The sequence below is a fragment of the Mobula hypostoma genome, chromosome 14 (assembly GCF_963921235.1).
Source record: "Mobula hypostoma chromosome 14, sMobHyp1.1, whole genome shotgun sequence".
Classification (NCBI taxonomy): Eukaryota; Metazoa; Chordata; class Chondrichthyes; order Myliobatiformes; family Myliobatidae; genus Mobula; species Mobula hypostoma.
The window spans coordinates 48,083,079-48,096,108 of NC_086110.1; the positions used below are offsets into that span (position 1 = coordinate 48,083,079).

Genomic DNA, 13,030 nt, shown 5'->3' on the forward strand with positions numbered 1-13,030 from the left:
ATGGTGAGCACAATACTTTACAGTACGAGCGACCCAGGTCAATTCCCACTGCTGCCTATAAAGAGTTTGTACATTCTTCCCATGACTGCCTAGGTTTTCTCCGGGTGCTCTGGTTTCCTGCCACGATCCAGATATGTACTGTTTGGTCATGGTAAATTGTGCCATGATTAGGCTCGGGTTAAATCGGGGGTTACTGAGCGTCACGGCTCAAAGAGCAGGAAGGGCCTATTCCATGCTGTATCTCAATAATAAATAAACTTAAACAGGTCAGTTTTTTCCAAAAACAAATTTACTACATATAGTTAACATCATTATTTTATATGAACTGATTTGACCCATGTTGTAACAGTTTTATTAAACATTAAATTCAATAATAGTGCTAACAATCAAATTTCTAGTTGCTTCCTATGAAACTCGTTTTATTTTTAAAAGTAAAGATCAGTTGCTGATAATTTTAAAATTGCCATTTCCTTTCACATATGTTCTTCATGGTTTTTGTCAAGTTTCTGCTGCAGGATGATAATTAACCTCAGTCAACTTTAATAATAGATGAGAGATTTAAAGAGTGAGATATATGCAGGAGAAAAATGGCATTGTGGTGAAATGTAATCTAATGAGATGCCATCTGGTGGATTACAACTTTGATGCCAATATAAACAATGAGAGTTTTATTGTGGTCCCAATTGTTTTAATTTAACATTCATTAATACTCAGGAGGATATTAGATGCTAGTTATTTTGGAATAATCCTCTGATTCTGATGACGGAATGAGGTTTAGACTTTTTGCATGTTTGCTGTTCACACAGTTTAAGAACGGACTATGGTAAATTTCAAGACTTTTTAGTTTATATATTGCAGTAAAGCCTACACGTAATTTTTTTTGTTAAATTATTTTCAGCACACCTTCCTTGTTCATGTTCTTGCATTGCATGGGTTTGGATCTGTGTTATTATTTGTATCTCCAGAGTAATAAAGTCTCGAAGCTTTACATAGGAAAGCATTCAGTCCATCGTGCATGTGTCTAATACCACCAATCACCTTCTTCTTAGAACAGGGCTTCCCAACCTGGGATCCATGGACCAGTGGGTTAATGGTAGGAGTTCATGGCATAGGAAGGGTTGGGAGCTCCTGCCTTAGAAAGTCTATCATGTTTGAAATTGACACACTTCCATTCAAGTTTTCTGGGTTCTAAGGTTGCTAATGAGGCCAATATGGACACCATAAGCTAATCTGCAGGTGGAGTAGATGATTGCAGACCTGAGCTCCCTAATGTCATGTTGCTTGTCTTTCGCTTGAGATTCTTTGTGTAATAAATTACACAGGAAGAAAAACCTATTGGAGCTGAAGATACTGATAAGGAACGGAAATTGAGTATCTTACAAATAGAAAATACACTTTTTATTATACTACTTTCCTTACATTTGATAGAAATATGAATCATGCATAATCTCTGGAGCTTGTAGGAACAAAATTGTGATTGACATCTTAGTTGTAGTATTGAAATACTGCTTTATGTATGGATGCTAGAATTTCAAAGTGCAGGCATTTTTCTAGAAGGTTTTGTATTGCTGTTTAGTCAGCTGCATAGGTCTTGTTATATTTCATGAGCAGATCCAATCTAAAGTAACATTCAGTATGGAATAATGTATTTTTATGAGTTCCAAAAACCACCTATAGTGTATTTCCATTTCAAAATGTATTATGCACTACTATGCTGAGCAATTTTTAGAAATTTGGTTTTCCTGATTCTTGCCAGCCTTTACTCTCAAAGGGTGTTATTAAAAATGTTTTCAGGAAAAAAAGGCACACATTGGTCAGCCTGCATTAGTGTCATCTTTTCATGTAGTTCTAGTTAGAAATGAGACACGTTTGTTTTCTTTGAGGTATGTGTTTGCAATTATAGATCAAACCACAGAAACCCATAATGTCACAATATCCTCAACTGCAGAAAATCTATGTTTTAATAGCAGAAACTTACGATATAGTGAAAGCAGTTGTTTCCACTAAACATTATAAAATTGTTCTAGTAGATGTTTATATAGACTAATTTACGAACCTGCATGTAGGAGAATTTAAAGATTCAAAACTCAATCTCCCATTGGAGCTCATTAAATCAGCAAATAATACACCTAAATGTAGAACATGATCCACGTCAGCTAACCTAGTGGTTATGGATTTGACATTCTACCATTAGGAAAGGGAACTGGCAATTTTCCAATTCAGCGATCACAGTTGAGATAATGCAGATGGTTGTCATATGGAGGCAGGATCAATCACCCATGACTCTATAGTTCAAGTTCAGAATGACTATCAGTTAAGTGACCTGCTGAGAGTCACCAAGGCATCTGGAATTAAAGAATTAAAGAGAGTTTTTAGGGAGAAATGGGAAATAGAAATTAAATGACAAGTAGTGGTTATATTTGTGGTGAAAACTGAGTTTTGGCTGAAGTTATATAATTTAGTGATTTGAGACTCTCTGGATTGCAGTTTGGTACTAAAATTTTTTTTTAAATAACGGAGCTATTCGTTTTGCCTTACATAGTTGTGTTCTGTTGAAGTTTTGTGGTTACATAACCAATTACTGAGGGTTTTACGTTGGATTTTTGCAGTAAATTGTGTTGAATGTTAATTGCAGCTGGAATTCAGAGTGAAGTGGTTCTTTTGACAACTAGGTGTTTGGTGTGTTTTTTTCTGGGACTGCATTGATTGATGATGCATATAATCTCCACCACTGCCACCCCTCCCCACTGCCTTGTGGCCTGTGCAGTTTGCTTTCATCAGCTCATGAACATGGAATGGGTACATTGACAGGCCATAGCTCTTCCTTGAAGTGGTCAGATCACCATATGATGGAAACTCTGCAACTACTCATTTCTTTAGCATTACTGCTTTGTGGATTTCAGGCAAGATATTTGTACATTAATATCACTTTTGGTGCTATTTATATGGTGCAAATTATTATTTCATTTGTGTCTCTTTCTTTCTAAAAAAATCTAATATTGTTCACGCACATGAAGCACACAGACTAATTGCTACAATGTAAGTAAATTCACAAATGCATTATCTTCATAAGACCTCAAATCCCTGTTCTTGAATATCTGCTTTTACGCTTTATGCTCAAAATAGACAAGCTGCTTCTAGTCAGCAATGTAGTTAAAACCAAGAAATAATTGGGTAGGAATATATGTGAACAGTTGGCATGATGGGAGGGTTCACTGCCCAAAAGAGAATTAAAGGTCCCTGTATTCCAGTTGCAGTATATATTAATGCTGAAATGGAAGTATCTGTAAGATGTGTGGGTGCTCAGGCAGTTGTAGAAATTGTGGAGGCTTGGTCAAGGTACTCTGAAGTCTGCAGAATCAATCTATCAAGCAATCTAGACCTCAGAAGGTTTCACATGAGAACTTACTGAGAAGCTTGAAATATCTTGCCCTCTTTGCTCAATAATCTGATGCTTGGTTCTTATTAGTATTAATTGGACATTGTGTTTTGAATTGGAAAAGGGAGAGTATAAAATCACAGAATTCTGACCCCTCTGGGGGTTAAGGTGGGTTGTTTAAGCTCCTGTTAGATAGCATCTGTTATAATAAAAAGTAATGGGCTATGAGCAATATTCCAGCAGAGGAGCAATGCAATACATCTAAACTACTGCAACGCACATAAAAGTTGCTGGTGAACGCAGCAGGCCAGGCAGCATCTCCAGGAAGAGGTACAGTTGACGTTTCAGGCTGAGACCCTTCGTCAGTACTAACTGAAGGAAGAGTGAGTAAGGGATTTGAAAGTTAGAGGGGGAGGGGGAGATCCAAAATAATAGGAGAAGACAGGAGGGGGAGGGATGGAGCCAAGAGCTGGACAAATGATAGGCAAAAGGGATATGAGAGGATCATGGGACAGGAGGTCCGGGAAGAAAGACAAGGCGGGGGGCGGACCCAGAGGATGGGCAAGGGGTATATTCAGAGGGACAGAGGGAGAAGAAGGAGAGTGAGAGAAAGAATGTAAGTAACAGATGGAGTACGAGGGGGAGGTGGGGCATTAGCGGAAGTTAGAGAAGTCGATGTTCATGCCATCAGGTTGGAGGCTACCCAGACGGAATATAAGGTGTTGTTCCTCCAACCTGAGTGTGGCTTCATCTTTACAGTAGAGGAGGCCGTGGATAGACATGTCAGAATGGGAATGGGATGTGGAATTAAAATGTGTGGCCACTGGGAGATCCTGCTTTCTCTGGTGGACAGAGCGTAGATGTTCAGCAAAGCAGTCTCCCAGTCTGCGTCAGGTCTTGCCAATATACAAAAGGCCACATCGGGAGCACCGGACGCAGTATATCACCCCAGCCGACTCACAGGTGAAGTGTTGCCTCATCTGGAAGGACTGTTTGGGGCCCTGAATGGTGGTAAGGGAGGAAGTGTAAGGGCATGTGTAGCACTTGTTCCGCTTACATGGATAAGTGCCAGGAAGGAGATCAGTGGGGAGGGATGGGGGGGGGGACGAATGGACAAGGGAGTTGCGTAGGGAGCGATCCCTGCGGAATGCAGAGGGGGGGGGAGGGAAAGATGTGCTTAGTGGTGAGATCCCGTTGCAGGTGGCGGAAGTTACGGAGAATAATATGTTGGACCCGGAGGCTGGTGGGGTGGTAGGTGAGGGCCAGGGGAACCCTATTCCTAGTGGGGTGGCAGGAGGATGGAGTGAGAGCAGATGTACGTGAAATGGGGGAGATGCGTTTAAGAGCAGAGTTGATAGTGGAGGAAGGGAAGCCCCTTTCTTTAAAAAAGGAATACATCTCCCTCGTCCTAGAATGAAAAGCCTAATCCTGAGAGCAGATGTGGCGGAGACGGAGGAATTGCGAGAAGGAGATGGCGTTTTTGCAAGAGACAGGGTGAGAAGAGGAATAGTCCAGATAGCTGTGAGAGAAGAGGAATAGTCCAGGTAGCTGTGAGAGAAGAGGAATAGAGAACTTCCTTGTCCATTCATTCCCCCCCCCCATCCCTCCCCACTGATCTCCCTCCTGGCACTTATCCATGTAAGCGGAACAAGTGCTACACATGCCCTTACACTTCCTCCCTTACCACCATTCAGGGCCCCAAACAGTCCTTCCAGGTGAGGCGACACTTCACCTGTGAGTCGGCTGGGGTGATATACTGCGTCCGGTGCTCCCGATGTGGCCTTTTATATATTGGCGAGACCCGACGCAGACTGGGAGACCGCTTTGCTGAACATCTACGCTCTGTCCGCCAGAGAAAGCAGGATCTCCCAGTGGCCACACATTTTAATTCCACATCCCATTCCCATTCTGACATGTCTATCCACGGCCTCCTCTACTGTAAAGATGAAGCCACACTCAGGTTGGAGGAACAACACCTTATATTCCGTCTGGGTAGCCTCCAACCTGATGGCATGAACATCGACTTCTCTAACTTACGCTAATGCCCCACCTCCCCCTCGTACCCCATCTGTTACTTATTTTTATACACACATTCTTTCTCTCACTCTCCTTTTTCTCCCTCTGTCCCTCTGAATATACCTCTTGCCCATCCACTGGGTCCCCCACCCCCTTGTCTTTCTTCCCGGACCTCCTGTCCCATGATCCTCTCGTATCCCTTTTGCCTATCACCTGTCCAGCTCTTGGCTCCATCCCTCCCCCTCCTGTCTTCTCCTATCATTTTGGATCTCCCCCTCCTCCTCTAACTTTCAAATCCCTTACTCACTCTTCCTTCAGTTAGTCCTGACGAAGGGTCTCGGCCTGAAACGTTGACTGTACCTCTTCCTAGAGATGCTGCCTGGCCTGCTGCGTTCACCAGCAACTTTTATGTGTGTTGCTTGAATTTCCAGCATCTGCAGAATTCCTGTTGTTTGCATCTAAACTACTGACCCATTTAGTTTTAACCAGGATGTCCCTTTAGTTCTGCTATCCACTGAGAAATCCTTAATTTCCACCCAGCTTTTAATGGCATGTTTAAACTACTGTTCTTGCAGTGCGAAGCTGATGTTGAAGGAATGAGTATCTTTGCTCATTATATAACCATTAAAACATTAGTTGGCTCAGTAAACAATGGCATCCTATACATCCTGTCTGTAGGTCATAGTAGTTCATTGTAAGTGGTGAATGAAGTTGTCCATGCTGGTTCAGGAGCCGAACGGTTTTGTAGACCCAGCCATTGAAAAGGATATTAAGGTAAATGACCAAAGCTTCGCCAAAGATGCATCTGAAAGAACACCTTGGAGAAGAGGTAGATAGAGAGAATTTTAGAGCTTTGGGCATGTGCAACTGATGAAGCCATTAAAGTTGAGGAAACAAAAGAGAAAGTGAAAGATAGAGAAGAACTTGGAGAAACCAAAAAGATGTTTTGGCTGGAGAAGATTAAGCATAACGAAGGAAATGTCCACAGAGGGTTTTGCTAGCCAGGGTGACTGCCTTCAAACTGAATTTTGCTGGACTCAGTCAGCTAGCACAGATGAATTGAGACTTAGTGTGAGTTGAAATGGAATTCTGTAGAATTAACTACATCGTTAAGTTTGTGTGTCTGTTTTGTCCTCAGATAATGGTAGAAAGAGGGTAGTTGATGATTAAGAAACAAAATCAATCGAGGATGCCAGTAGCAATTGCTTTGTTTTTCTGAATATTTAACTGGGAATTTTCTTTTCATTCAGTACAGGATGAAGTACCGTAATGGATCATGGGTGGAGGGATTTAGCGAGGAGGTGGTGAGGCAAAGTGGGCAACTGTAGCATTCACATGAAACTTGATATTTGGTTTTGATGTTGTCAAGCGTCTGCACAGGGAAGAGAATAGGAGGGGCCAAGGTGCAGTTCCTTGGGCAACTCTAGAACCAAGCTTACATCAACATATACCTGATATTAGTTCAATAACACATGGAATTAGCTGGAGCATTGGTTATTCCAATTCTGAATTGGGAACATAAGGGTATTGAAGTCAGACATAATCTGAAGGTAGTGCAGTACCAAAGACTTTGATGCAGTTCAGCTGGCATTGTGTTTTGATCTGCTGGATAACAGCAGAATTTTTATCAAAATGGAACACCAGGTGTCGCTGCTGCAATCAAAATAAAGTGAAATCTTTATCAGACATTAAAGATGGCAAATGGTTCATTTTCTTCCCTTTGCAAAAGATTCATAGTTTCTGAAGAAAGTCTGTCAATGAATAGTATTGAAGCTGCTTGTTTCAACAGAATTAGAAAATTTAGTTGATGTCAATTCAAATCTTTTTTTTAAGTTACCTCGCGCCTTATGATGAAAACATTTTCGCCCTTTCCATGTTTTTCAACAACTTTTGTTTTACTTGGCATTCATTGAGCTCAAAGTTGTTAAACCCCAGACAGTGAAATCGTTACTAGTGGAATGGATTGTACTCAGAGTATATTTTTCAAATGATGATCTCATATTGAGCTGTTCACCTTGTTGGTATAACGTCTGTGCACCAATGTACAGTTTTTCATTGAGTTTTGCTTTCCATTGAATATATAGCTAACTTTTCAGTGTGAAAGAGCAATTAGCATTTTACCTTTGTTCTCTTTGCTCTACTTGTAGCTAAAATCAAGGACATTACTAGGAGACATCCAGCAGTGTCATTGTGAAGCTAGTTGTTGGCTGCTACATGGACATAATTTTCAGATTATTCTTTCCTCTGCCAATTTGTTGTTACAGTAAATTGCCTAGCCTCTGCTGAGTGCTGGTTTCTTTAAAATACTTATTCTTCCTTGTTCAAGACAATATGAAATGTGCACTACACACAATATGCTGGAGGAGCTCAGTAGGGTAGGCAACATCTATGGATGGAAATAGACAGTCAACATTTCGGGCTGAGACCCTGATGAAGGGTCTTCCCACCCATATATGCTGCCTGACCTGCTGAGTTCCTCCAGCACATTGTGTGTATTGCTCTAAATTTCCAGCATCTGTAGCACTGCTTGTGTCAATGTAATGTGCACCATATGCATAAAGGGCTTAATTAAAGTTGAAGTTTAAAAGTAAACTCATTGCCTGGATGAGATCATATTGCACTGTATGACCACAGGCTAAGAACTATAATCCCATGACTTTACAATATAATACACTGATATACTGTACTCTTGATAGTTTGTTTTAGTTTGGCCCATGTCATAGGAAAACTCTAATATTTTCATGTGTTGTCTGTTTATCTTGAATTATTCAATTATTTTTAAAATCACTCATTTTGGTACACTAATTTATCTTAATGCTTAATTTTAAAAAAGTGAATATGGGTTTTCATTTTGATATCTGAACACTCAATATTTAATTTTGAATGCTTCTAGTAAGATCATTGGAACTGAGTGCAAGGTATTTTAAATACTTGGTTGTTCTTAATTCAGTTATTCTTTGAAAGAAAGGTTGTTTACATGTAAAAAATTGTTTTAGTTTTAAAAGCTAAACTGAGAGTCCCCAAACCAACGAGGATTAGTTGCTACATTGAGGTCACAGTTGATGCTCTGCACGATGAAGCCAAGAAGACTGGGAAGCGAAATGGCAATCTTCATCCACAGTGGAACGAGACATTGACTTTGTAAGAAAATTTCCTTTTTTACTAATTTGAGTTAATTTGAAATCTTAATATATTTTTACAGCTAGTGAAATTAGAAAGGATTTAATGGCCAAATTAAGCCAGCTATGTGGTTAGCAGTCTCAAAGGAAAGCCCTGGTGATCTCCAATTTGCAGGTAAACATGTCCTGGTCTTCCACCGTGTCACCATAAGTCTGAGAGGAGGCTGAGTCACATCTGTCAGTATTCTTCATTGTTGCTTTCCAAATTGCATCCACTGCTAGAGTGTGATCGTTCCATGTTTGAGATTGGTATGTCTGTGATCTTACTGTAGCCAGATGGGGCAAAAGATCAGAACGAGATTGTTAAAAATCTGAAATAAAAAGGTGTCTGGTTTACCACGATGCTGCCTGGAATGGAGGGTATTAGTCAGGAGGGGATGTTGTACAAACTTGTGTTGTTTTCCCTGAAGCATCAGAGGCTGAGGGGAGACATGATAAAAGTTTATAAAATTAAGAGACGCAGTGATGAAATAGATAACTGTAATCTTTTCCCCCATACACTTTAAGGTGAGGGTGGAAAGTGTAAAGTGGATCTGTAGGGCAAGTCTATTTTTTCCAGAGAGAGAGAGAGGTTCTTGGAACACACTAAGGTGGTAGTGAAAGCAGATATGATAGTAGCATTCAAGAAACTTTTAGATAAAACATGAATATGCAAGAAATGAACAGAAATGGATGATCTTCAGACAGTAAGAATTAATTTAATTTGGCATCATGCTCACATGGATATTTTGGGCTAAAGGGTCCATTTGTGGGCTGTCTATTCTATGTTCTCTCTGTTCTGTAATAGATTCTCTCAGTAATTGTTTTAGGCATCTTAAGTTTCATGTAAGATATAATTAGAATATAAACACCAGCTCTGGAATTTCATGGTGATTTTAAATTTTCCCATCTGCTTGGGATTCTTCAGATTTTCCAATTCTATTTTTTTTTAAATTCAGGAATGTAACACCACAGAGCCGATTGGAGTTGAAAGTATGGAACAGTCATACCATGAAAAATGAACTATTTGGCAATGTGTCGATCGATGTCTGTGACATTTTAAAGAAGAACAATGGAAAGTGTGAGTTTTTAATTTATGCACAGTTTTGTTGATCACAAAGGTGATTTAAATTTTGCTTGATTACTTTTAAGTAAATATCTGCTAGCGTCTTAAGGGTACTTAGCGAATAGGCAGTAAGTACCAGCCCGGTTGGTCCTATCAAATGAGTTTAGGTAAAAACAGTGAACAAGAGATATTATTGGCTATTATATTTGTGTACTAATTACATTTACCAATGAAGAAAACTTAAGAATGCACTTTGCATTTGGAATATCTGGAAAATAGTTTGGGCATGAACAAATCAGCGTTCAAAGAGGCGATTATGATGCAGGACTTGCTGATGGTTACTTGAAGAGGAAACCCGAGTCTTCACGGTATTGGTGTTGGCAGCTGTGAAGGTGTGCCTGACGTCTTGGAGATTGCTGCAAAGCAGTGCAGAATCCAATTTGAGTTTCATGAAGCAGTGAAAGATCTTCCTTCTTTACAACTTAACCATTTAGAGAGAAATTAGAAATTATTAGACTGCATTATTTACAAACTGATCGATTCTAGGTATGGCTAGTTTGTCCCATTGTTGAGTTTGTTCCAGCCTTTTGAGCTTAGAGGACTGAGAAGTGATCCAAAATACACTTTTTTGATAAGCAGCTGATCAGCTGCAGCATCTGTGGGGTGATGCAGCGGGGAAGAAATTGCCATAATTTTGCATCAGGACTGTATGTTATTAAATCTTCCCTTTTACAAAATCCACCACTCCTTTTGGCTGTGGCTCATGATTTTGACTTTCTACTGCTCTCTGAGATGCCTTTTATATCAAATGCTGTTATATTAAAATTTGATAAGAATGAAATTGGGTGGGTTACCCACTATAGATCTTGGCACCGGATTCTGATACATTCAAGATCAACCATGACCCATTTGTGCTTGCAGAACTCTCTGTGGAATGCTGCATAAATCGGAAAACATAATCCATAGATTTTTCAGGTAATTGCAAGAAACCATAACACTCACAGAATCGCACCTTTCAGCCAATGCGCCAAAACCTAGAAGAAGAGCTCCACCAGAAATGGAGTTGGTGCAGTTGTGAATATTCAGGGTTGACTCCGGGCATTTGGAGTCTCTTAGGAGGATAGCTTTTTTCCTTTCTTAGCTCATCCTGAAAATTTCAAAGATGATGATTCAGTAAGATGTAGACAGTACTTCAATATTTAATTATCAGTGAATATTACAAGTATAGTAACAGAAGTAGACATAACCACACATTTAGCTTACTACACATAAAACCAGTTTTGCCTGTATGATCCAGGTTGACTGTTGGTTCTTTGGTTCTCCTTTGACAAATCAACACTATCCTTCCAACTGCAGTACAAGTAAACATCAAAGAATGATCAGTTTGCTTTCATCAAGTAACCTTTCTAAAACCAGTAATAGCCTAACCGACTGAAATAATATTTGTCTGCATTCAAGTTGATAGCTCTCCGGTATTGACTATCATTGTAGTTTGTATATCACTACAGTTCATTCTCTCATTGGGATATTATGTTTAAACCTTTCTTAACCTGCATTTTTAAGGCTAATGCCTGTCACTGCAGACATATCAATTTCAACTATTTGATAATTGGAGGGATGGTCCAGGATAGATAAAGTGACTCTGAACTGGACATGTGTGACGTGCGGTTGGTAAAAAGATCAGCTGCAAAAGATGAAATTCTTTCCAAAATCTATTAGCTTACATATTTCCCCCTTTACACTTACGGTCAAACCAGGGAAATTAGTTCAATTGATTCGTTAGATATCGTTAAAATGATAGTTGAACCCAGTGAAATTGCAATGCCAAGTAGTGGAAGTGATGTATAATAGAGCTATGAAATTCTACAACCTACTGATCATCAAGGCAACAAGAAAGTTCACTTGATTGGTATTCAGTCACTTTTCTAAGTGTGTGAATCATCTATAATAGTTGGGCAGATGTCAATGCTGTAATTGCACAAGAACAATTTGGCTTGGAGGGTACAGCTCTCCCAGATGACAACTGGGATGTTATCTGAATGCACAACTTTAGCTCTTGCTAAATCCTGTGCTCATTGGAGCTTCTTGATACCTTGTGGAGTGAATTGGGTTGGCTGAAGGCAGGATTCTGTAGGGATGTCAGGAAGAAAACAAGGTTGATCATTTACTTGCGACAGATGTTATTGAAAATGCTCCCATCTTGCCTTTGGTATTTGCATTCTATACCACACCATTCTTGAGGATGAGAATGTTCTTGGAGCTATGTCCTTATGAGAGTTGGTTGAGTGAACTCGATCTTTTCTCCTTGGGGCGACGGAGGATGAGAGATGACCTGATAGAGGTGTGTAAGATGATGAGGAGCATTGATCATGTGGGTAGCCAGAAGCCTTTTCATGGGGCTGAAATGGCTTTTGCACTCTGCATTGAACCAGAATGGATCTCCTGGTTTGATTTATAAAGGTGTTTTTCTCCAGATTATTTTTTAAACAAGCTCTGTTATTGTATAAATACAACTTGGCTTACTTAATGAAATAAAAGACACTAAAATAGTTCCAACTATTCTCTGGGAAATGGTTGTGGAGGGACATATTGTTCCAAATTTAACTTTTCTTTAGATGAATTATATTTTGTTGCTGAGATTAGTGGGATGTTTCAGTAAGGGCTGGGTTGCAAACAAATTCACTACGACTATGTAGTGGCCAACACTTCTGAAATTGTGCATATTCACATGCTCACATTGCTGTATAAGTGAAGTCTGGGGAGTAGAGCTTGCTAGGTACGGGAAGTGATTGTCAAAAAGCTACATACCAAGCAGGATAAAATCCCCTAGCATTTTATCAACTATTGGTACACATTGATTGCCATGTGTAACATTGACAAACTATACTGCAGTTACTTGCCTAAGCTACTTTAACAGAGACCTTTGCCACAAAGATGGGCAAGTACAGCAGGCATATGGGAACACTACCACTAAAATGTATGAACCAGTGATTTGGAAATATGTTGCTGACCCCAAATTCTGGAACTTGCTTTAAGAAGTTTTGTACCATTTCGAACAAAACAATCACTCAATTGGCATTTCATCCACCACCATGACTACTCATTGAGTTTATATACGATTGATAAATGTGTACTGAAAGAATCAATAGATTCTTTCAGCATACATTTAGTCTGTGAAGGTGGAGTTGAGGTTGATCATTCATGAAAGTCTTTCCTTTTTTTTTCTTTCTGCTCAATCAATATTTACTTGGATCTGCTGGTCTAAATGGTTAACTCCAGTGCTGTATGTTCATTGTAATTCTCTGCAAGTTTCATTTCTGATAATTTAATTAAAAAATCTGCTGATATTAAAAAACTATTGTGCATTGGGAATTCTAAGAATAAACATTAGTAGAGAAAGTATTCCCTTTC

General features: G+C 39.5%; 1 protein-coding gene across 5 annotated transcripts in view; it reads left to right on the forward strand.

Annotated features, from left to right (window-relative positions):
* Window positions 1-13,030, forward strand: part of wwp2 (WW domain containing E3 ubiquitin protein ligase 2) — a 196,403-nt gene that overhangs the window by 26,521 nt on the left and 156,852 nt on the right. For all 5 annotated transcript variants that reach the window (XM_063067102.1, XM_063067103.1, XM_063067105.1 and 2 more), the window contains 2 exons: window positions 8,392-8,536; window positions 9,513-9,634. In XM_063067102.1, coding sequence (XP_062923172.1) covers window positions 8,392-8,536; window positions 9,513-9,634 — 267 coding nt within the window. The remainder of the gene's footprint in view (window positions 1-8,391; window positions 8,537-9,512; window positions 9,635-13,030) is intronic.